The following is a 25,867-nucleotide window of genomic DNA, read 5'->3' on the forward strand; positions in this document are numbered from 1 at the left end:
ATATTATTTCTAGGCCCGTGCATCGCACGGGCATTAAATCTAGTATATAACTAAAGGAGGCTTTTTTTTCTAATTATACTATTAGCATTAGAATTAGGAGATAATTAATTATTTATAATTTTCCTATTAGAAATAGGTTTTCCTACTTATACTATTAGCATTAGAATTGGGAGATAATTAATTATTTACAATTTTCCTATTAGAAATAGGAAATAAATTAATAATTTATTAAGGCTTTTTTTTTTTCCTAATTTACTATTAGAATTAGGAGATAATAATTATTTAAAATTTTCTATTATAATTAGGAATATGATTTTCCTATTAAAAATAAAAATGAATTAATTATTTTACAATTTTATTATTATTAGAAACAGAAAATAAAATAATTATCTATAATTTATTAATATTAAAAAATTATTCATTAGTATTTGTTCACTTTTTATTAAATTAGAAGGAAAAAAAAACTTTAGATATATTTATAATATCCAATTTTATAACAACTTCCGATTAAAAAAATGAGGGATTATAAAGTTAAAAGGCCTTAGGCCGAACTGGGTTGTGACAAATGTGCGTGCATAATACATACTACATGGAATTTACTCATGTAAAGAGTAAAATGAACGCTGAAATATGTCCCTACGTCTTTTATTATTGCTAATGTCATTTTTAATTATACATAATACGAAGTTTATTTTTCCAATGTCATATGTATTTCTCCTACTAATTTTAAAGTTATTTCCCTCAAAATACACTTCAACTTCTATTGATAATTTATTATATATTATTTACATTCATTTGTCATTATATAAAAGTATATATTAATCAAAATATAAATAAGATATTAACAAATTATTGATAAGTACAAGGTTTGATATCTATTTTTCAAGAAGTATTAAAAGATAAAGAAAGTTGCTGCTAATTTGCGAATCGAAATATCATATTATGACAAATGAGTAAATGTTTTGAAAAACTTTATTGTGCGATTGTTTTACAATTTAAAGTAAAAATGGTACCACGAGTAATAAAATAGATTTGAATGAGGCTTGAAGGTAAATTATATACACTTATTATAGAAATATGTATAAGGTTAAGATTCAATTCACGCAACGATCAACATTAAAAAAAAGTCATGAAAAACACATAAAAGGGTAAGAGTAGTCTTTCCCTAACATAGTGAAGACCGTCTCTCTCAAGCTTTTATTCTAACAAATTTACATGCAGAAAAAACGGTACTATTCAATTATATGGAGCAAACTAATTATTGTTGATGCTAATTTTTTTTGTGTGTGTAAATTGAGTACATCAACAATATAATTTAGGGAGAGATACAAATTGGGAAAGGGCGAGACATTTCGTCATGCATAATAAGATGCTTTAACCACCTTTAGGCAAAAATATAAAAATAAATGAAAAAAATTAAACCTAAAAAGGGGTCACGTACTTGCCAACTCTTCTATAGTTCTCTACCGCATTAATATTCTCATGAAATTTATGACATTCATTTCATATTAATAAAAAAAATGATTATACTGCTTCGTACAATTTGTGATTTATAACTTTTAGCTAACTTATTTGAACTTGCTTAAGTATATATATTTTAAGTGAAGAATATTAATTATAAATATGATAAATATAAAGTTTGATCTTTAATTTCCTCAAAGATAAAAAAAAAACTCAATTTTTATTTTCTTATAATATACTAATTAAAGGTCATAATGTAAAACATGAAATTACATCACAATCTACTATTTCAATATGTCGATGATCAACACTCAAAATAGTACATTTGTTATTTAAATAGTGTAAAAACTCTCAAAATACTAAAAAAATGTTCAATCTGTCGTTATCAAACAAAACCTAAGTTTCTACATTTTTTTGTCATGTTCAACTTAATCTTTACGGGATGTAAAAATGACGAAGTTCAGAAAGTAGCGGTTAGTTTTCTGTTAGTTAGATGGACTTTTCAAGAGAGAGATGAAAGCTTTGCATTTTAGACTGTTTTATGTGTGAACCGAAGGGATTAAGTAGTGGACTAAAGGTTGTTTCGAGTGGGAATGAGGTTGATTGCGACGAGTTGGTTGACTAAAGTTTTTCCTTACTAGATCTAGAAAGGGGATAATAATTATAAGATAATAAAATTTGAAGAAAAAAGGACAATAAAAATGAGATGAGAGTAGTAAGATTTATTTATGCAAAATGAAATAAATAGCAAAGTTCGTGTATATATATATATATATATATATATATATATATATATATATATATATATATATATATATATATATATATATATATATATATATATATAGAGGCAAGTTCTAATGAGTCCACCTAAAATGGTGAGTCCACTAAGTCCTAATCCTAGCCATTGATCTCCAAAATTGATGGTTGAGATTTTACAATTTTAAGATGAAAACTTTAATGTTTTAAAACTGAAACTTTAATTTATTAGTTTAACTTTAATTCTTTACAATTATAAGTTTAACTTTTATGAATGAAATTTTAATGCTAAAAATTAAAACTTTAATTTTTTTGGCCAATTTCTAATATTAAAATTTGAATTTATTTAAATTTATAGATTTATAAATATAACTTTAATGTTTTACGAATGAAACTTTAATGCTAAAAATTGAAACTTTAATTTTTTTTGCCAATTTCTAATATTAAAATTTGAATTTATTTAATTTTATAGATTTATAAATATAACTTTAATGTTTTACGAATGAAACTTTAATGCTAAAAATTGAAACTTTAATTTTTTTTGCTAATTTTTAATATTAAACTTTGAATTTATTTATTTTTACAGATTTATAAATATAACTTTAATGTTTTACGAGTGAAACTTTAATGCTAAAAATTGAAACTTTAATTTTTTTAAACAAATTTTAATATAGAAATTTGAATTTATTTAATTTTACTAATTTTTAAATATAACTTTAATGTTTTACGAATAAAACTTCAATGCCAAAAATTGAAACTTTAATTTTTATTTGCCAATTTCTAATATAAAAATTAAAATTTATTAAATTTTAATAATTTATAAATTTTATGTAAATATTATAATTTGATGAATGTAACTTTAATGTTTTACGATTGTAACTTTAGTCGTAATTTTTGAAACTTTATTTTTTTTATGTAATTTAGGTATTATAATTTGATGAATGTAACTTTAATGTTTTACGATTGTAACTTTAGTCATAATTTTTGAAACTTTAATTTTTTTTATGTAATTTAGGTCCTTGGCAAGTATAATTAATCAGCGAAACTTCAGTCCATATAAACGTAACTTTAGTCCATATGCCTTGTAACTTTAATCCAAGCCCCTAAAACTTGATATTAAAAACCACCCACAACCACCGCTACTTTCACCAACCACCATGACGTAACCCTGCAACCACCTCCACCACGAGCCACCATACGCGGAAGAGGGAAAAAAAAAAGATCTGAAACGAAAATAAAAATAACAAAGCTGGTGAATCTGAAAATGGAAAGAAAAAAAAACACCAAAAAACAACACCCAACATAGCAGCCACAACCGCGAAAAACACCCCCCACACGACCCACCAAAATACCACGACAACCACCAATGAAAACTGAAAAAAAAAAAAAAAGAGAAATGGGGAGGGATAGAGGCGGCGGCACCAACCACCCCCAAACACCCCAGATGCCGCACCACAACACCACCTCACAACCAACAATCAAAAATGAAAAAAAAAAAAAAAAAAAAAAAAAAAAAAAAAAAAGAGAAAGGAAGGTGGCAGCGACCCCACGACTGCTACTTCTCTTCCCTCTCACACCGTCGAACACACCACCACGCACACGCCACGGCCCCGGGGTTGCAGATTAGGAAAAAAAAAAAAAAAAAAAAAAAAGATTTCAACTGCGGTTGAGGAGGTGACGAGGGACGACAAAGGCAACACACACCACAACCTACTTTCTTGAAAAAAAAAAAAAAAGGCGGCAGAAGAGGAGCAGTAGTGGCGTCGGGGTGGTGGCCGAGGGAGGCACCGGAAAACAGGGAGGCCGGCATAGTCAGGAAAAAAAAAAGAGAAAAGAGTTGTGGTGGTGTCGGGGTTGTGGATTAGAGGGGCGGAGGGAGGGGCTACATGGAGTTAGAGAGAGAAGGTGGGGAGGAAGAGGGAGAAGTGAGAAATGTGTTTGTGAGGATTGAAATTGGAAAATTAGGGTTTTGTTGTGCTTTTATATGGGCCATTTATTTTGAGATTTAATCTAAGCCCTTGATTTTATTTAAATCTAATGGACAGAATTAGGACTCATGGACTCACCTAAGGGAGGTGGACTCATTTGATCCTAATTCTATATATATATATATATATATATATATATATAATATTCAAACTTATTCAGTTTACAAACATAGTACCCAAACACTTTGTTTGAGTATCTGGAAAGGAGGTAGGGGAGGGGACGAGAAAAAGACTAGGAAGGGAAATGGAGACAGATAAGAAGGAAGATTGCTTCTTAAACTTTTCTTTGTTGAAGGAGAAATAAATTCTCTTCGATAAGGGAGACGAGGATCCATATCATCTGGAGTAAAGATTGGTGTTTCATGGAGGTGAATGTGATTTATGACTTCTTAGATGTAAAACATGGCAGAAAGGTAGTGATAGTGGTAGTAGATTGGAGGTTGTTTCAAGTAGTAAGAACTAATCACAGTGGCTGATGTTTTATTTTACTGGTAAATTAGTGGGGTGGATGGATGGTGCATTTGTGGAGGTTGATGAGTTTAATGAGGACAGACTGACAGTGATAATAAATAAGGTTATTTATTTGCAAAATATCGCTTATATTAAAACATATAGGTAACATGAATAATAACAAGAAACCTCAAAAGATCATACTGATAAACATAATCTTGACCCCCATCCATCCACAAATTAAAGTAAAATCTTAATTCTAACAACATTGTCGAGAGCAAGGGTTAGTTTCCATTGGGTTGTAAATTTTTCTAGAAGTAGGGGCTTAGTTTTTCACTTGATTGGATAAGTTTGAGAGAAGTTTCGAAGAGAAGGATCGATCTTTTAAGGGATGAGATTGTTTTAGATCATGTGTGTGAACAAGGAAGAAAAATAGGGGTCTGCATGAAGGATTTTGTTTCAAATGAGAAGATGAGGGACAAGACTATTGTTATAAGGGGAGGGTCATAAGCAGCCTCAGCCATGTAGTATTGCATTAGAATTTGGTTCACATTCAAAGGTACGTCTATAGTTTGACCGGGTACATATAACATTTAACTACCTGTAAATGTTTATACGTAACTACCATTTGATCCAATAATGATTAAATTATGGCTGTTATTCTAAAGAAGGAGATTTTTTGCATCATTGAGTTGATTATGCAAAGTAGATATTATTGTTTTCCTTGGCCAATTAAAAAACAAACAGGTATTAATGAACAAAATCTAAAAACTCTCAGTCCAAGTATCATATATATAAACTTCATATTGGTTTTATTTTTCTAAAAAAAAAACAACATTGTCGAGAGGAATGGTTAATTTCCATTGGATGGTAGATTTTTCTAGACTTAAGGGTTTAATTTTTCACTTGGTTGGATAAATTTGAGATAAGTTTTGGAGACAAGGATCGATCTTTCAAGGGATGAGATTGTTTGAGATCATGTTTGTGAATAGGGAAGAAAAATAGGGGTCTGCGTGAAAGATTTTGTTTCAAATAAGAAGATGGGGACCAACACTATTGCTAGAGAGAGAGAGAGAGAGAGGGGTCGTGATAAGCAGCCCTAGCCATGTAATATTGCGTCGGAATTTGGTTTACATTCAAACGTACTTCTATAGTTTGACCGGGAGATATAACATTCTAACTACCTCTAAATGTTTTTTTATATAATTACAATTTGATCCAGCAATGAATAAATTATGGTTGTTATTCGAAAAAAGGGGATTTGTTGCATCATTGAGTTGATTATGCAGAGTAGATATTATTGTTTTCTTTGACCAATTGAAAAACAAACAGACATTAATGAACAAATTCTAAAAACTATCAGTCCAAGTATCATATATATATAAACTTTATATTGGTTTTATTTTCCTAAAAAGAAGTATTTTATTAATCAAACACTTTTTCATTCTTATGTCAATATTATGTTAACGAGAATTATTTATTGGTCATGCGGCATACATAAAATCTTAGACATAAACGATGTACTATATGTCTATATTCCATTATATGTGAAATTTATCACACATTATTTTAATATCCGTGCAACGCACGGGCAAGAAAACTAGTATTTCTAATTTGATACCATAGGTATCAATCTCATACCCACCCCTCTCCATGGGTATGAGAAACCCATACCTCATGGGGTTGAGGTATGGGTATGAAATCTTCATTTCCGTCAAACAAACACATGATATGGGTTTGGTTCATTCCAAACCCATACCTCATACCTATATTGGGTGAACCAAACACCCCCTAAAGATGGAGAGAAATGGAATGAAAGGGATCCATTTTCCCCCTTTAAACTTAGTCAAAATATCTCCAATATAGAAAGATTTGGAGAGAAATTTTATCAAAACACCTACTTTTCATTCCCTCTCCCTCTTTTCTCCTTCCCTCCCTTTCCTTTCCCTCCCCTTTCTCCTCCATTTTTGCTATCTAAAAACATTCTAATAATTTGCTTTACTTGATATTTCGAACAGGTAAAACTACATATGAATTCCTCCTTATACCACAATTTACGAGAGTTATTGAGTCATTAAGGTAATGTTACTATTGTTATCAAATAATCCAAAGGAAGGAAATTGTCGTCCAATCCAACATACACTAAAATGTTACATGATAGAGGTAATTTAAAAAGGGGGAAATAATACTCTAATTGTAAACAACTATTGTTTTCTTTTTACTTTAATATACCATTATGAAATTTTTCTTTTTAATGTTCTTTAAGAGAAAATTCAATAAAAGATACCTTCTCCCTCCGACCTTCTTTCTTTGACCTCTCACAATCGGTTAAACAAATATATATCGTGTGAGATAAAATGACAAGTAAATGAGATAAAATATAATATTTTAATCAATTGTAAGCGAAAAAGTTAAATTTAGTTTAATCTAATTGATTTGTAGACAAAAATGGACAATGTATTAGAGTAATAAAATAGTAATAAAAACATAAATGCAATTGACAAGAAATGAAGGACGTCAAATCCATACTGGGCAAAGGCGCTAGTCTATATGACAGGCATCTAGCTCAGTGGTTGGGCCATCACCTACCTTGACCACTCACTTTTTCGCCCTTAACTTTGATGCACCTCTTTTACCGTTTTCATGATACGTCGACTAATACACATTACACTTTCATTAACTTGTACTTCCTCCATTCAACTCCACTCTACCAAATTTATTTTTGTACACTATTCACGAGTGAGCATTCAATTTCAATTTTCTCTCGATACGTAAGTGAAAATATATTCATGCGGGATCTTGTTTGATTCGTGTTTACGAGTACATTAAAAATATCTAACTTTTATAATTTTTGCAAATACGTAGCTAACGATATTTAGCGCGCAAAACACGCGTTGACAAACGTGAAAAAAGAAAGTGGTAGAGTGGAGTTGAATAGAGGAAGTACTTACAACTAGACCGGGAAAAAAGTGCGGGCTAGTCCGACCGGCACTAGCCCGACCGGCTTCACGGGCTCCCTTCTCACCCACCAAGCTAACCCGCTATTCCAGCCCGCTCCTACATCCGGGTTGGGGTTGGGCTCACTCATTCCCAGCCCACTCTCAAGTGTAAGGTGAGTCTTGAGATTCGATATTTTGATTTAAAAGGCAACTTAAACTCTGAAGACTTTGCTATTGTCCAAAGTACTTACCTCCCAAGAGTTGGTTGCGGTTCAGCCAGATTTGAGGGGAGATCATTAAAAAATCTAAAGATAAAACTAGTCTAAAACTTATGGTTAAGCGGATTCAATAAATTTTATGACAAGCTTTTCCTTCCTAAGAATTTATGTTATGCTCTAATTAGCAATTGCTTTTTCCTCTACTTTGTTTGATTTTCTTTATTATGTATTCCTATTTGTTATTTTGCGGTTGAGTTTGAGTTAAAACTATTTACCGTGCATGAATGAATACATGTATAATTAAAAAAAATTGTTCAAAACAACGAGTATAGTGGATGAAGCTGGCTCAGCGAGTGCCTTAGTACCCTTATGGCGATTTTAGTGTCGATTCTAACTCAATTTTAAAACAATATGGAATAATAAATACTCAAATTGAAAACATTAAAAACAATGAAAATCCAATTCCCAAGGGGACATATATTGAGTAAACCTTTTTTTTTAAGGGTATTCGTCTCGGTGTTAATACAGGTCACTCCATATAAACATATATGACAAATCTTTTACTTTCTTCAACACATTCTGCTTTTATCCTATTCATTTCGATGAGTATATATATATTTGACTCGTTTTAAGTTTAAGACGAAACTTTTCCTCATAAACAAGAATTTGTATTTTTTTTAATAATTTCAAAATTGAACAAATTGTACTAGTTATTTTTCAAAGACGAAAGGAGATGGACAGATGGTGGTAGCGGTGCTGCGGGGTGGCAGGGAAGGTGCGGTAGTGCGTGGTGGTGGTGGTACCGATGGGTTTTGGTCTTTTCTTTTGAATAAACAAAAGAGAGGGAGAGAATAAGTGGGAGATAGAGGGTGTGTTAAGACTCAAGGGTAATGTTGATTTTTTTTAAAAAAAAAGGTCGACGATATTTTGTAATAGCTAGCCTTGCTATATCGTATATCCATCTATAGTTAAAAACGGGTCAAATAGTTTAAAAGTGGTGATATTTTTGGCCTCACCGCTCCACTTGTTGCTTGTCTTATTAAGAATGTGGTATTATATTTGGCCCGTCTTTAATTATAGACGGATATTGCTGTCTATAATGAGATTTTGTGATTTTGTAATCGAGATTTTTTATACCCATGGGTTAATAAAGAAAGAGACATAGTGATAAGAGTTATGAAGGAGCAACACATGGTATGCTCACTCAATTACTGAGAGAGTCACAGCATGACTGCAATTTCAGCAGATATACAGATGCTTCCCCCTCTTCTCTTCCCTTTTCCACTCAGTCCAGTCCCTTTCTTTCTTCCTTTTTCCAGCTTGTTTTTTCTTTTATCTTTTTCTACCCCGCCCCTAAACGTTAAAATTCTTGTCAAATTTCAAAATACTTACTCAAACAAAACATCAATGTTAACCCTACATCAACTAGTACAATAATCTGATTGTATACGTACATAAGGTACACCCTATGTACTAGTACTACCCCTTCACACTAATAATGCTTCTTACACCGTCATCCCGAAATAATCTGGATCGAGTAAAAAATATCCGTACTAATACGATAAAAATATCCCCAAATTATCTTATTTTCTCGTGTATCCGTATTTAACACTACTGTCACAGTTAGGATTTGACATTAGGTTGCAGGACTTGCAGCAGTGGAACTAGGGGCGTTAGCACGAGCGCTCGTCCCGCTGGCAGACGGAATTTTCAAAATTTTTCCTTTTACACTACTAGTTCATTACCCATTCACCCAATTGAGATTTTTTGCCCTAGGGTCAATTCCTTGCTCCCGAGAGAGACAAGGGACGATAAATTTCAGCAATAGTGAGCAGTTAATGTAATAGAGTAAACTAGAAAACAAATCGAGAAATTCAACTAAAAGTTCCAATGCTCAGGCATAATTGCCTGATTCCGCCATTGTCTAATACTCGATTCTCAAACAAATATACGAGCCTTAAATACCAACTTCAAATCAAAAACGCCGAGTTTTTGTAAAAATAATACTTGTAAAAATCTGGCACTTATACATACACCCGTAACACCATCGTAACATAAAAAATTGGATTAATTTAATAAGATAACTAAACTCAATTTCCAACCCAAAAATCTAATAATTCTCAACTTTTTAGCCACCTAAACATGTAGTAGCCTTTTACATTAGCGTTGTTAGCATATCAAATCACAAATCTCAATCAAACTACAAAGGTGACTTTCCGTTACAATAACCAACCAAATTTCAACTACTACCGAGAACGTCAACAATCAAACACCCACTTATTTACAAAAATTAAAACACAAATTACGAAAGAAAAAAAAATAACATTTTGATTTTTCCTTTTTTTTTTAGTATAAACTCCCTCCTAATTAATCTCATTATGCCTAATTAACGTCACTCGGAAATATATTCCGGCAAAAATTAATTAAAATAATGCTCTCACATAACAACCGGCATAGTCCTCCTTTTGTCACCATTGTGGGTATTATTTCCACTTCCCTTGTCTTTTTTCTGAGTCGATGAAGACGAAGAGGTAAACAACTGACCAAACCCAAACCCACCCGATTTAGACGATCCACGAAGCGAAGAACAAACCGGAACATTAAGAACCGGAGTAATCCGAACATTAGCAGAATAAGACCGCTCCATTCCTCTGTGTTTATACCTGGGCCCACCGTTAAAGCTACTCGGACTACTGGAGCTCCGGTTTAAGCTCTGGAACACTATTTTACCCGCGGAATTCATTCTCGGACTATCGGCGGAAACTCCGGTTCCTGCTCCTTGTCGGATCGTTTTTTGTGTGCGACGAACGGGTCGGGTCGAAACCGGGTTGGGTTTGGGATTGGGAGTAGGACGGAGGAGAGTGACTCGTGGACGGGTTTCGTCGAGGGAGAGACGGTGAAGGTCGTCGTGGTCGTGAGTTGATGATGACGTGGAGGATGATAAGCTTGATAACGACAAACGTGACGTGGACGTGGATATCGAGAACATTGAATCGGTCAACGAATCAAACGACGACGAATCTGAGCTTCTGTCGAGTAACGGCAAACTTAGTGACGTGTCACTTGACGGCGTTCTTGTGTTCTTCGTAAGAAACCGCTTGATTGACTTGCTTGACGACGTCGTTTTTGTGTTTTCTTCTGTTGAGAATTTGAGTGATCTACTCGCCGACGACGTCGTTTTGGTGGTTGAATCTTCAGTCGAGAATCTGAGTGATTTACTCGACGACGTCGTAGTTGACAATAACGACGTCGTTTTGGTAGAATCAGGAGTAGATAATTTTTTGTTCTTTAAACCAAGCATCTCTCTCCACCGCGAAGAACACCGTGGCGCCTTAGGAGAGAAAATGTAATTATCAACACCACCGTCGGAAATTTTCCGGCGAGTAGTATCGGCGGCGGTGGTGGTGGTAGTTGCGGCGGTAGTGGTGGTGGAAGTGAGGAGTTTACCGTTGGAGAAGAGCTGGTCAGCGGGGAGGATATTAGAGATAGGATGGTCAACGAGGTTAAACTCGAAATCGGAAGCGGAATCATGGAGATCCGCGGTTCGAGGATCGGGAAGGTTGGGGGAAAGCCAAGGGATGTTGAGAAAGGAAGTGTTGGGGTGAGGTGGGGAAATAGGAATGTTTACGCATGCGGAAGCCATTTTAATTACGGAACGAGGACGAGGACGAGAACGAGAACGAGGAAGGGGAAGTGGATATTGTGGGAGATCTAGAAAGAGAGGGAAGGAATATAAAAGGAGGAGCGGGGGGAGTAAGAGTAGGAGTGAATGATGTGCCGGCGTGAGTTGATGTTGAATGAAGGGAGTGAGGAAGGGTTAAGTGTTGAAGTGATTTGTGTGATGGGGTGGGTAGGGGACCTACTACATTTGGGGTTTTATTCAGGGACATATACAACGGTTCTTTGTTTTTTTAATGATTTAAAAATAGAAAATATATAATGCGATTATTTTAATGAGAGGGTTTTATATGAAGTATGATCGGAGAATAAGTTTATAGTCGGCTTTCGTGGTTACTCTCTCTTATACTCCTAGTTTGATCTCGTTCTTTTGGACGTAAAATTCGTTTTCTTTAGTTCTGTTCAGTTTAGAAAGCTTAGCTCATATAGATTCATTTCAGATAAGTTAAGTTTTTACAAGCTAAATTCAGAATAGTTAAGACTAGTATGATACATGTAGAGGTGGCCATCGTATGAGTTGAAGGGTTGAACTCAAGTTGGGATAGATCAGGCTTGATTTGACCTTAGGAATATGGCCACTCAAATTCTAACCTTTTCAAGTTCAAGCATACATATGGACTATGGAGCAAGTTTGGCTTTGGTCACACGGTCCGGTGAGGTCGAAGCCTATGTTGGCACAAATTGGGGGCGGGTCGAGGCAATGTTTTGTTCGGCTCATACGGGTTTCTAAAAATGAGACTCGACAGGCGAATAGGCAGGTTGAACCGACACTTTGGCTGCTGATGAGTGGTCATTTGGCCTCATTTTCCCCCTTCTTCCCTATACATTTTGTCCTAAATTTAGACGGTTTTGACCTCTTTAGCTTGCATTATGTAGCTTTAGTCCAGCACTACGAGTTTATATCTTTTCATGCAGGTTTGGGACCCGAGAGGACTAAAGAAGCTAGCTAAGAACATCACGGGACAAGTATGGGAAAGAAGATTGAAGAAAGGCGAAAAGGGGCTCCCAGCCGGTTGGCCGGCCAGCCGACTGAGAGTCCCTCCTGACAGTCGGTTCAGAGTCGGTAGCCGGTTGACCGGCTCATTATACCTGGCAACTAAATTTAATTTGAAAGATTACACGGGTTTTGTCGGTCCAGGGCCGCGTGGCGTGACCGCCGAGACCCCTTTTCCCCGCACTTCTATTTCCTTGTAATTTTCGGCCCATTTGTTTGTAAAACTATAAATACCTTTCCCCTAATTCATTTTAACGCACAACCCTAGATCTATATTTTTCCTTACCAAGTTTGAATCTCTCCTAATTAGTTTGCTAATCATTCTTTAATTAGAACAAGTTCTTCAATAATTACTTCATTATTAGTACTAGAAATTGGGTTGTAACAAGGTTGAAGATTTCTCCTTTTTTATTTCAATCCAAGTTCCTTTCTTTACTATTGAATTGTTACAATCTCTCTCCTTAGTTTTATTTGTTTACATTTGCTTACTCTTTAGTTTTGTTGAGTTGTTTATGTTAGAATTCTTCTCCTTGTTGTTTGATTGTTGTTTTTCTCTCTCTTGTTCATCTTTTCATTGTTCTCCATTGTTGTTTTCACCCAAAGATTGAGTCTTTGGGTTTCTTGTGTCCAAAATTGTATCTTTTGGTTTAATCTCTACCCATCTTAGCTTAATTTGTCTATCATTATAGTTTTGTTAAATTATTGCATGATTAATTGCAGAATCCAATTTCACATCATGTTTATACTTAAAGAATCCATCTTTATTCATTGCCTTGCCTTAAAAACCATGATTAGTGAGGAGTACCCTTGCTAGGGTGCGATTGGGCACTTACATGAGTGTTTTACATGTTTGATTCCATTTAAATAGTCATTAAGGGCAAATTGGTGGGGTTTACCTTAGGATTTACTTTGTTGATGTTGTAATTTGGGTTTTTGGTTGATTGTTGACCCTTGTCCACCAATGGGAATTGGTTAGGTCCTTGGTTGACCACCATTTTACTTCCTTGGCCTATTTGGGTTGAACCCGGGAGGGAGAGCCTAAAGAGGGTGCTTTTGGGAACCGGTTTGACCTTCAACTTTGGGAAAAGGGTTGGGAAGGCCGGGAATTTATCGTATGCTTAATGACTCTTAGCAATAATCGACTACCTTGGGGATGGCGCGAGTTCCTAGGGCCTTAGAGTATTGTATAGAAGAGTCCGAGTCTGAGCCCGGGAGGGAGTTGAGTCGGTAGGTCTAGTGTCTTATTGTGAGCCCGGGAGGGAGTCAATAGGCGAATTAGAGGCGTTTTCCCCCGCCTTGTATTTCCAAGATGACTAATTGCCGGAATTAGCGTGATAATTACGAATGTTTGTAGCCTAATCGTGCCCTAATCCGTTCATATCTTGAGTAAAACATTATTCCAATTAGTTTCCTCTGTAAATTTAGTTGTTGCTTAATTTGTTTCATTTGCATGTCATTTAGTATAGCTCACTTAGTCAATTTATCAATCAAACTTATTTTCCTTGACTTAGCTAAACTTAAGAATAATAACAATTGGTAATCTCTCATACTCCTTGTGATTCGACCCTCAAATAGTGCAACTATACACTTCACTTGGGAGGTTAAGCTTGAACCATCAGCTGCCTCTAAGCATATGTAATGTTGTTCATAAGATTTCTCATTCATTGAACCCAATCCGTTAGGCATGCAAAATAAACTTCTACGAATTTTCAAAGGACTTACCTCCTCGTCGACTCGTCATTCTAAACCCCATGACCAGGGAAAAGAAAACTTGAGATCACACTACGTTAGGCTGTATGTCACGGACCGACTTCCCTTTTTCCGATCAATGAGTCGCCATCTGTGACAACTCACTCGCTTTGATAGCTTTTAAATTGAAGTTACATAGTTTGGCTATCTTAATGCCACGTCTCCAATCAATATTTACAAGGATAAGTCTATTATAAAATGGTTTTACAATAAACTTTGTAAAATCATTTATAAGATACTTTAATATTTCTACTAAATAAAACAGTTTTACACGAGGAGTTATAGCTAGACACGCATTTGATAGGCGAGTTAATCTCTAATTCTTTATCCCCCGTAGATTAATATTCCACATTTCCACCTAGAATTTGGGTATTAACTGAAATTTCTTTACTTTCGTAAACGAGATGCATTTGATATTGTAAAACGACAAGGTAAGACGAAACAAGTATAGGATTGGTAGTCAGATCACCTATATTTTGCATACATTTGGTTGTTAGAACTTGTGACAAGTCTAATTGTATTGTCAAGTTAAATACATTCCCTTGATTCATGATCATTTGTTAGAGTTTGAAGTTGCTCCAAAACTTAAGTGTGGTAATAATATTGTCTCATATTGGTAGAATAGTGGGGGGCGTAACATACCACTTTATATATGAAGGTGGGTTAACAAGTGTTATGAGGATAGACTATAGTCTTTCCATGCGCGCGTTGCTGGCTCGGCTCGGCTCGTGTTACGTGCGCACTGTGGTTGGGCCCTTTTTGCTACTAGTCTGAACTTTTTATATGGATTTTTTTCTAGCTGTTGTGAATTTTATTACACAAACAATTCCGCATTCAATGTCCGATATTATGGTCATTACTACCAAAATCAATACAAAACAAGAAAAACACAAAACATCTTCTTCTTATTTCTTTTCTATTATATTCTGTTATATTGAGAACAGTTCTCACTTCCGTCTGTGGAGTGCACCATTGTGCGGAAGGAGGCGTCAGGGGCGGCCATGAGCCCGTCCATTCGGCTCGCCGAACCGGGGCCCAAGCCCGCAAGGGGACTCTTTTGGACCTAAGAAAAGTATAAGAGTAATTGAGGCACTGAATGTGCATTAAGTTTTGCGGTGTTGCATTGGTGGTGAAGTAGCAAGTTAATGAAATAGATAAATTATTACTGTAGGTCAGGTGTTCGAAACCCATAGTTGACAGTTTTTTTTTTTCTCTTCTTATTGGCCACCACTATTTTGACTTTAGTTTAATATTATCATGATAATTTTCATATACTTATTTTCCATGAAAAGTATCAGTTCAAAAAATAACACGTGCTAGGAATATTTTATTATTAAGAATTAAGTTACATTGCTCCATTTAATTCATTTAATCTTATTTATCAATTATTGTTTCGCAAAAAAAAAATGATAATAGCCGAGCTAATTGAACTAACAGAGGAATAATGTGATTTGTTTATACATCCTAAATGCATTATGATGATACATAGTATAATGTTTATGGGTATCTAATAAATTTCGCATTATAAATTTCAAATACTTGGTATTTGATAATACTAAATTACGCCGTCGTCAAATATTCGCATTTGTAAGACTCGAAAAATATGAAATGATTATGACAAGAGTCTTTATATAGTAATACATAAAAAATTAGGTTTGCATATAACTTGAAAAATATGAGACGATTAATGACAGGAGCCTTTATATAACATTTGGAACAGGGCCACGTAATTTTATTGGCCGCCCCTGGGAGGCGTTAACCTTGGAATCGGTGACCACGAAACCCAAGGAGCACCTATGAGGGGATCTAACTGATAGGGCAGTGTCTTACACAACGTCTCGATTAAGGATATTTCTAATCAACTAAGTTCATATTTCTTTCACATCTGTTTACCTTTAAAAAGAAGGAGACCATATACTTATAAATTATAATCATTGTATAACAAGTAAATCGAAATGAGTAACTCATGAAAAATTCCCAAACTAATTAATAAGCTAAGGTATGCAAACAAATGTGAGACACCTAATAAAATAGGTAAACATACGTGTAGGATAAAGGGGGTATTCGATTGTTGATGTTGTATATTAGAATGGGATAGTGATAAGGCGTCACCCGGGTGACGCCTAAATTGGATGTCACTCTCTCACAATCAATCTTAATTGAAGGGGTCCACACTCACCCCATGTGAGAGGGTGGCACCCAAATTGGGTGTCACCCGGTGGCGCCCTTTCATTTTCCATTAGAATATCGAACGAATACTTAAACGTTCAACCTCGCGCTTAAATAGAATTACATTATTTATTATTTAAGATTATCTTAACTTAAGAGTTAAGACGACTCTCACACCTAGAGCCTAGAGGCGGCAAACAATCACACCGACCTGAAAACACGACATGAACACCACGTGAAATTAACGGGTTCATATTGAGGTTTAATGGCTTCATGCTAGTGGGTCGACATGAACACGACACGAGATTTAGTTGAGTTGGGTTTGGGTTGAGCTCTCTAAACACGAACCCGATAAGAATGACCTATTTACTAAATTAATCCTAGTTTTTCTTGATGCTCTATCACATAATATATTTAGATTTCAACATACAAACATGACACGAACCCGACACGGAGTTAACGGGTTAGGGTTGAGGCATGATGATCCGCTTATGTACGTGGGTTGACACGAACACAACATGAGATTTAATTGGGTCGGGTTTGGGATGAAGGGTTCATGACACATATACATGTGACACGGACACGAATCCGACACAATTTGATCATTTTGCTAGGTCATTACTCACAAGATACACCCGATTAAAATAGCGCTGGAAATAAAGAAAGCTATTGTGAGAGGTCCAAGTATAAGATGGTTTTAGATTAAGATTATGTCGAGCGAAAGTTAGTAGTATTGTAATTTGTTTTTGTTTAAACATTTTTATTAAGGACCACAATTTATCGAGTCAATGTTTGCATGTGAAAGTGTAGTTATGTTGTCTATTAATTTAGCTAAAATACAATGAAGAATAAGTTAATAACAAATCCTGCAACTTTTTCATAGAAGAAAATGGTAAAGAATTGATCGCGGTTTACAAATACCCCTACACACTTACTGTTACTCTTGTTCTATTATTGCCAACTACGGAATATCATGCTATACTTTAGGTTTAATCAACTATTTTATATGGTCGGTCCATATTAAACTGTGTTAATAATAATATGGCCATATGGGTATTGTAAGTGTAACACAACGTGGTTATGTGCTTATGTTTGTCTTCAAGGCCAAATTCACACATTGATTGATTAATTAAGGAATGTGAAATGTAGTCACGGTATGGTACTGAATTTCGATATCATTTTTTATATGTATCATGTAGGCACCATTAAATAGATAGGACATATATCAAGCAACGTTAAAGGGCGATACTCGCAGTGACAGAGCTAAAATTTAATGTTAAGGGGTCAGAAAATAGAAATTCAGTAAAGGCGAACTAATAATATAATAGGGCAAAGACGAAATTAAAGAATTCAATTAAAAGTTTTAATTATATGACCTTAACTGATAAGTTTGACTCGAGACCCGACAAATAAGACCCAAACTTGATTCTATAGACCCGGCAAATAAGCCCCAAACTTAACCCGATAAACCCGACCTAAAAGTGAATTAACTCGAATTGACTATACTTGAAGAAAACAAAATGATCTGTTAGACCGGAAATGACCTTATTAAATGGTATATTTAAGGCAAAATCCTGACTCGAAATTACTTAAATAACCCAGAACATCCCAATCCAAAATAACCCGACTCGAGCAAGACGAATCTGAAAGGTCTGACCTGAACTTGACCTGAATAACCCATTTTCTAGGTCTGACGACCATTCCTCCTCCTACTAACCCTCCGGCTCCACCACCATAGTAGGCTAGTAGCAAACTCGGTATCACCGGGTAGCTTCCTAGTATTATCCATTAATTAATATGTAATGAAATTCTTTGTACACGTTTAATAGAGTATGAATTAATAATTAGCATAGACAATTTGTCGACGTCTGGCGTTTCTCTCTTCACGGGTTGGGACAAAGAACGCAGGTAACGACGATTAAACAAACGATGGTACATTGAAGGTGGCTGAAGACTGTCTATAAACCATAAGTAAAAACAATACAAATTTCATATAATCTGACCATATATTCTTGTGTTTTTGTCTTTATTTTGCTTATGTAACTATTCTGTAGATCCCAATTTCATGATAATAATCAATTTTTAATCATTTGCACTGTTTAATTTTTTTGTACTCTCTATAATCTAGACAAATGTACGTTTTTGACCGTATTTGACAATCAATTATTATAGAGTGTATCCACAGTTTCATTAACTACACATTAATAAGTTTTCAATTTATTTGTTTTTTGTGTAAACGGAGCCACGAATGCAAATAATACTCCCTCCTATTCGGAATAACTATCACATTTACACAATGACACGAAAATTAAAAAATTGAGTTAAAATAACGAAAAGTATTGTATAGGGTAGAAAAGTCAAAAAACGTGTCTAAATATGACAAATGGGACAGTTATGTGAATAGACAAAAATGACAAATGAGACAGTTATTCTAAATAGGAGAGAGTATATATTAGTGATGGAATGCGAACTTGGGTTATAAATATAATTTCATATCTATTAAGTGAATAAGGATTCTCAAAAAGTTTTCCCTCCAAATGCTCCAACTTAAATATAGAAACAAGTTAAATTTTCGTTAATTAAACTAATCTTTCATTTAAAAATAATCTTTCATCAGTAAACTTTAAAATATAACCTTTTAACTAAAATAAATTAAAATTGGTATAAAACTATAAATTATACATAACCATAAACTGTTAATATTAATTTCGTGATGAATTTTTTTTTATTAGAAAATTTATAAAATGAAATCATTATATTAAAATATTTTTCTGAATACACACATTTCTTTAAATTACTCAATTCACTTGATTAACTTTATATTAACTGTTAGGGATAAAAAACTACATTTTTTATTACCTATGACGTGGCCGACATTGATTGGAGGAGAGCAATTAAAGAGGACCGGTGACGTGGCATATTGAGAGCCATAGGATCAAGATGCCAAATAAACCTAAGTGGGGTATTTACTTTGTCAAAGCCCACGTGAAGAAATCAACAACCATTTCCTATTCTTGTGGGGTTGGTTGACCAAGACACAAAGAACAAAAGTAGGAGGGAAGTTGGTGGACTTTTAGACCTAAACCTAAGAAAGCCTATATAAAGCCAAGGAAGAGCAAACCAAGGGCATCTCATTCAACGTCAACTTCACACTCTTACTCGCCCAATTCCCTCTGCCATACAACAATACTCCATTAGAAATTTTATCCTTGTATTTCCTTACTTGTTTATTTGACCTCGATTATAGTGCAAATTGGCGGGATTCTGACTCCCCCCGCGGTTGTTCCCACACCGGGTTTTCCGCGTCACCAAAAATCCTCCGTGTCATTCTTTTCACTCGTCTTTATTTCGTTATTCCTATCGTTGCATTTAAACCATAATCGGCATTAGATTAATCACTATCACTCACATAATTAATTCATAATCGGTAAATTTTTACCAAAACAATTTGGCGCCCACCGTGGGGCATAGTGATCATTTTCTATAGCCAAATCGCGCAAGACCGAACCAGCCGTCACAATGTCTGGAACCAGCCAGAATCCTTCCAAGACCCACAAAGATATCCGCCCTTTCCTCGGAGCGGGACCTTCTCCTGCGTCTGCAGGATCAATGAGCGCTCCTCCAAAGATCCGGCCCGGATGGTTTCCACAAGCATGTCACCGTAACCATGCTTCCGCCTCCGCTCCGGAACCGCCGCAGTACCAAAGGAAGCAGCGGCGCGCCCGATCGTGATCCAGATCCAGGAAAGACCAAAGCAGAGGTCAAGTGCGTCGGAGCCCCGACCAGGGGAGGGATCAGTGCGAAGTTCTCGAAGCGAGAGGACCTCCGGTGCTTGACCCGTGCGGTGATGATTCGGGGATGGACACTGCGTCGGGCCGTTGAGGATCCGAGGAAGGACAACGAACCCGATTGCTCGAGATCGTGACAAGTCCGGCCCAAACCAAGACCAAGACACCGAGGCTCGAACCCGACGGTGGAGGATCACGTCGACCAATTCCATCAGAACTAGTCACCAGACTAGACCTTGCAGGAGTAGCATCCAGTGAACCAATTGAGCCCAGAGGATTGGGATGCCTATCATTTGATAACCCGTCCAACCTGCAGCAGACATCAGGTAATGCTTTGTTTAGCACCCCTTCAGGATCTGACCTTCCGCCTTTTACAGGTACCCCCGCACACCAGACATCAGGATGGCAGTCTGGACCTGTCATCAACGCAGCGAGTCCATCCGCACCCGATTCACCGATGGAGCTCGGATCGGAGGACTGCAGCAGACACCAGGATGGCAGCCTGGATCCATAATCAGTGCAAAACCAGTAACCAGTCATCCAGCACCAGGCCAATTTTCTGGAGTACCCTGGCTAGGAGGTACACCTGCTGGTTCTTTTCCGCCAGTTTCTAACCCCCTTGCGAGAGCGGGTAATTTTTGGAGCAAAGAATACCGGGAGCCGAGGGAGCGATGTATAGGATACTGGGCGTAGCCGTCCGTTGGAGAAAGCAGCTAGAGACAGCTACGCAGACTCCCCATTCGTGGATGACATATCCCTAATTGGTGTTCCTAAAAGATGTGTGCCTCCAGCCATGATGCTCTATGATGGAACCACAGATCCACTCGATCATATCAACCACTACAAGCAAAAAATGATGGTGATAACCGCAACTGGATCTGTGAAGGAAGCTTGTATGTGCAAAGGATTTGGGTCAACTTTGTCTGGAGCATCCCTGCAGTGGTTCGTCGGCCTGCCCAACAAGAGTATAGCTAACTTCGCCGACCTAGTTAATGCATTCAACCAAAGATTCGCCACAAAGCGAGAAAGCCGAGAAGCGGACGGTGACCTCTACCGGATAGTGCAAGGGTTTGAGGAGTCTACCCGTGATTACTTAAACAGATTCAACAAAGAGAAAGTGGCAATTTCGAGGTGCGATATAGCATGTAACACCCGCGAATTTTCCACTTTGACATTTATAATTTAATTAACCGTTCTATTGTCTTATTTATATTTTTTAATTATTTAATTTAATTAATTACATTATTAAACATGATTTTTTATAAATATTATATTTTTAAAGCTTAAGTTATACAAAATAAATATTTTGGTCGGATAATAATGATAATAATAATAATATTTCCCGTCTTGAGTTGTAGTGGGCTTGAGACGTAATTTCTAGTGCTTATCGACTCAATCTTGCATGTTGGGCCTAGTATGACTAATGGGCTCACATACTACTCTTTCCTCCTCATAAATATCATGAAGGAAACCCTAGAACACACCGCCCTCCTCAATTTTTCAGCATTCATCTTCAACAACCACCACCATTTTTATACATTTCTCTTACAAATCTTCAAAACTCCATAACTTGCTCAATTCTTGTCCAAATCAAGTGATTTTCGCGCCTATCTCTCCCTCTAATCGCCCTCCATCTTTCTAGGTAAGAAAGAGTCCGACTTTCCTCTTATAAAGAGCTGTCGAACCATTTTACACTTGGTAACCTTTTTCTAGTTTCGATTCTTAGTCTTATTTTGTGTTTTCTTATGTTTAGGAGAAAGTTTAGTTGACCCGGAAGTGGATTCTTGAAAGGTAGACGATTCTATTGTGGATTAAAGAGCTAAAAGGTAACGGTGATGGGTTACTCGACATTATGTCAATTTAATGTGTTTATATGTTGTGGTTTATTCTTGTGTTTGTTAAAGTATGAATCTTTACATGTTTCACATGTTCATTGTTAGATAAATTGGTTTGTGAAACCGTCTTATGGTTGTTTGAGGAATTTCTAGTCTTTTGTCACATGTTTGTTCAATTGGATTAAATGGGTTGTTTACATATGTTAATTAGAGAAAAATCCGTCTTAATCATGCTTAGTTGACATGTTTAATTGTGTCATGAGATTATTTATTGGATTAATATTGTAAATGATGAAGTTGGTAGTATGGTTGTTTTGAAATATGTCTTAAATGGTGAATTAGTATGTGGGTATGTTGAGATCTAAGCTTTTGAGTGAAAAAGATGGAATCTTTATGTTGAGTTTACCTTATTAAGTCTTATTCATGAACATGGAGTAATTTATGAATGTTGTATGTTGTGGATTCTTGTTTTTAATTGTATAATTGTTACTTGGAGGTTGATTATGTGTCCAACAATGATGTTGAAGCAACTTTGGGTAAAATTGGTGGTGTGTTGGTTGAATTCCTTCATTATAATGGTGTTATTTAAATTCCGGTGCAAATGAGCCGAAGCTCATCCTTGACAGTGAAATTTCGGAAAGTGACATTTTAAATGTTGTAAAGTTTGAGCTTGACTCATTGTGGACAACATTCATTTTAAGGTTGTATTCTTATCAAGTGACCATCTACTTGGTTAAGTTAAGTGTTTTTATACGTTATGTTGCACGATTTACTTCATATGCTTCTTACTCTTTGTTCCAATGCTCATAAATGGCGCGGGTTTGGTCCCCACCCTTTGGGAGTTCTCTTATGGTTTCTCTTCACTTATAACTTCTATTAATCATTTATTTAATTACGCATCCTTCTTATGATTGGTAAATGGTCAATTTAGGATTTGTTTATGTTATGATAATGCGAATTATTGTTGTTACTCGTATTTGTGACCGGAGTGTGACGATTTACATTGTGTGACTACTCGACATTCCTTATTTGTTTGCCCTCGGACATTGGGTCACGATTAGGTGCCATTGTTTCCGAGTTGGGCTATCTTCCTTCCGCCTCTTCGGACTTTGGGGTACGGCTAGGTACCATTGTTCCGATTTGGGGTTACTCGACCTTGGGGCACGGCTAGGTGTCATGGATCGAGTCTTGGATACGATTTGGGATTGTATGTCGAATCGGGTGTCGTCCATCCCGAGAGTCCGGCGATTTAGACTAGGACCGTATTATGATCGTCGTCCTACCAGGAGGTTGGAGTCTAGGGGTTTGTCTTGTTTTGAGTCAATCCTTTGTAAATGTCTTGCTTGTTACGGTCATTGGCGTGTTCTTATATACGAGAGTGCACGTCTTCTATGATTGTTTGTGAGAGTCTTGGTCCTATCGGATACTAGTGGTGAGATGCAAGCCCCTAGTTGCGATATGATCGCCGGAATCGATGTTCCCATCCGTTCTTATGGTGAGATGTAAGCCATAAGTATGAATGTGACATTAGTAGCCACGTCCCGTGCTATGGTTGTTAAGAGGTTTTCAAGTAATGGCTATTGGTTTCCATCCATGTATTTTCTATTCAATTGATCCGTTGTTTACCTTCTTCATATGATTCGATGCCTAATCTCATATCCATGTTTTGGTTACCTTGAATGCATGTTTAATATAATGTACCATGCCTATCTCATTAAGAATGCAATGTGCCTATCTCATTAAGAATGCAATGTGCCTATCTCATTATGATTACCGTTTATATTCCCTTGTTCATATTATTCAAGTATGATGCATGATCAATATGTTTAATTAAGTTCTTGCTTATGTGCATTTTGACATATTGTGGTGGGAGAACCCGAGTTACTCCCCACCGACCGTGGCGTTCATGTTTACATGAATGACAGGTTTGTGATGCAGATTATGGGGAAGACGTGTGAGCTAGCGAGAACGTTGAACCTTGGACCTTAGTTATAGTTTGCTTAGACTCACCTATCGTTAGACTTGTGTTTATTCGTGGGATATCTTTTCCCCAACGCACTTCGTTTTTTTTAATTGTAAAACTTATTCATTTTACTTTTCATTTTCGTTTGGTCACTTATGGTGAATTTCACACTTTAAACTTTAAAGGTTTTAAAAATCCCTTATTTTCCGCTTAGATTTAATAGTTCTTTTGATGCCTCATCGAGGGGTGTCACATAGCAACCGCTATACAAGCCTTCCGCCAAGGACTGCACCAGGATTCAGAGCTATACAAGGATATGACCATGCATCCATGCACTTCCTTTGAGGAGGTACAATCAAAGGCGATTGCTGTCATGAGGCTAGAGGAAGACTCTGCACCCATAAGAGGCATTTACGATTCAGAACCAGTATCCAGGAAAGCCCAGTGGAAAAGAGGAGCGAAAGACCAGGACCCTACAGCAGAAGCGAGAATAAGGTGTCTGGAAGCACGGAAGGGAAGGACGACACAGACCTACCCCCAAGAGAAGATTCAAATATTTGAGTGGACAAAGGAACATGAGAAAAGCATTTAAGGAATTGAAACATTATCTCAGCACCCCGTTACTCCTAACAGAGCCAGAGCCAGGGGAACCGTTATTCCTGCATCTGCCAGTCACAGAAGCAACAACAAGTGCAGTGCTAGTACGAGAGCATGAGGGGTCACAACATCCAGTACACTACGTCATTAAGTCTCTGCTTCCTGCAGGGACCAGACCCAGGTAGAGCAGGACATTCTGAATCTGGAGGAAGACAAAGGAGAATAAGTGTGGGAGCTACATGTAGACAAAGCCTCCAACGCAAGAGGAGCAGGAGTAGTAATAGTCCTCAAATCACCCCAGGGAGATCTCATAGTCCAGGCTATACGATGTGAATTCAAGGCCACAAACAACGAAGCAGAATATGAGGCCTTGATCCTGGGTCTGAAGCTAGCTCTGGATCTGGAAATCAGACAACTCCGGGATGATGGCATACCTAGATATAGCAAAGGAGTTGACCCTCAGATTTGCCAAGTTCAACATCAAACAAATCCCCAGAGACCAGAACGCAGAAGCAGATGTGCTAGCCACCTTGGGGGCAACCTTCAAAGCAGGAGCCATCTCCACAATACCAATTGTCCACGTCTTTGGAGCCCGATACTAAAACCTAAGCGGGAAGCGAAGTGTTGTGCGGCACCGAAGTGAAGAAGATACTCAGACCGGAGGAAACCGCACTGGACCGACCGCAGAATGACACCGCCAATGAGATAAAAAAGAGGAAATCCCTCGTTGGACCCTACCTCGGATGCCTGGATCGGGAAGAGTCTCGGTGTTTTGCATGCTTTCCACAAAGTGGAGAATGTGGAAACCATGCGGGCGAGAGCCTGTCCAATAAGTATCGAGGTAGAGATACTTTTAGCCCACAAAGTGCGCAAAGATATCGTAGAATTTGCAAAAGGTGCGACGCCTTTGTCGAGGCACGCACATGTCACCACCAAAGCATGGTCGGCAAGAATCGGGTACTCTCGGCCTACGGATACTGCTCGGCCGGTTCTAGATTTTGCTTTGAACATTTCTCGGCTCGAATATTTTTATGGTTCTGAAAACTTTTTGCATCTATTCTGAATTTAACATTTTCTGGTTCTGAAAATTTTCTGCATATATTCTGAGTTCAACATTTTCTGGTTCTGCAAATTTTCTGCATATATTTCAATCTCAACATTTTCTGGTTCTGAAAAGACCCTACATGTATTCTGACCCTGATATTTCTTGATTCTGAAAGTTTTTCAAGTTAGTAAACCACTTTAATATTTTAAGTGAAGAAGTTCCTTTTTATAAATA

The 25,867-nt window shown here is 36.5% G+C and overlaps 1 protein-coding gene and 1 long non-coding RNA gene across 2 annotated transcripts; one reads left to right on the plus strand and one right to left on the minus strand.

The window, feature by feature from the left end:
* Positions 1 to 9,857: 9,857 nt before the first annotated feature.
* LOC141647098 (uncharacterized) lies at positions 9,858 to 11,769 on the minus strand. The gene has a single exon (XM_074455140.1). The coding sequence runs from the start codon at positions 11,456 to 11,458 to the stop codon at positions 10,253 to 10,255; it is 1,206 nt and encodes a 401-aa protein (XP_074311241.1). The 5' UTR covers positions 11,459 to 11,769; the 3' UTR covers positions 9,858 to 10,252.
* A 9,924-nt stretch (positions 11,770 to 21,693) lies between these two features.
* On the plus strand, positions 21,694 to 24,077 carry LOC141645890 (uncharacterized). The gene is made up of 3 exons (XR_012545209.1): positions 21,694 to 21,835; positions 21,947 to 22,019; positions 23,954 to 24,077. It is a non-coding gene; the product is annotated as an uncharacterized LOC141645890 (long non-coding RNA).
* Positions 24,078 to 25,867: the final 1,790 nt, after the last annotated feature.

This window comes from Silene latifolia, chromosome 3, assembly GCF_048544455.1.
Source record: "Silene latifolia isolate original U9 population chromosome 3, ASM4854445v1, whole genome shotgun sequence".
Taxonomy (NCBI): domain Eukaryota; kingdom Viridiplantae; phylum Streptophyta; class Magnoliopsida; order Caryophyllales; family Caryophyllaceae; genus Silene; species Silene latifolia.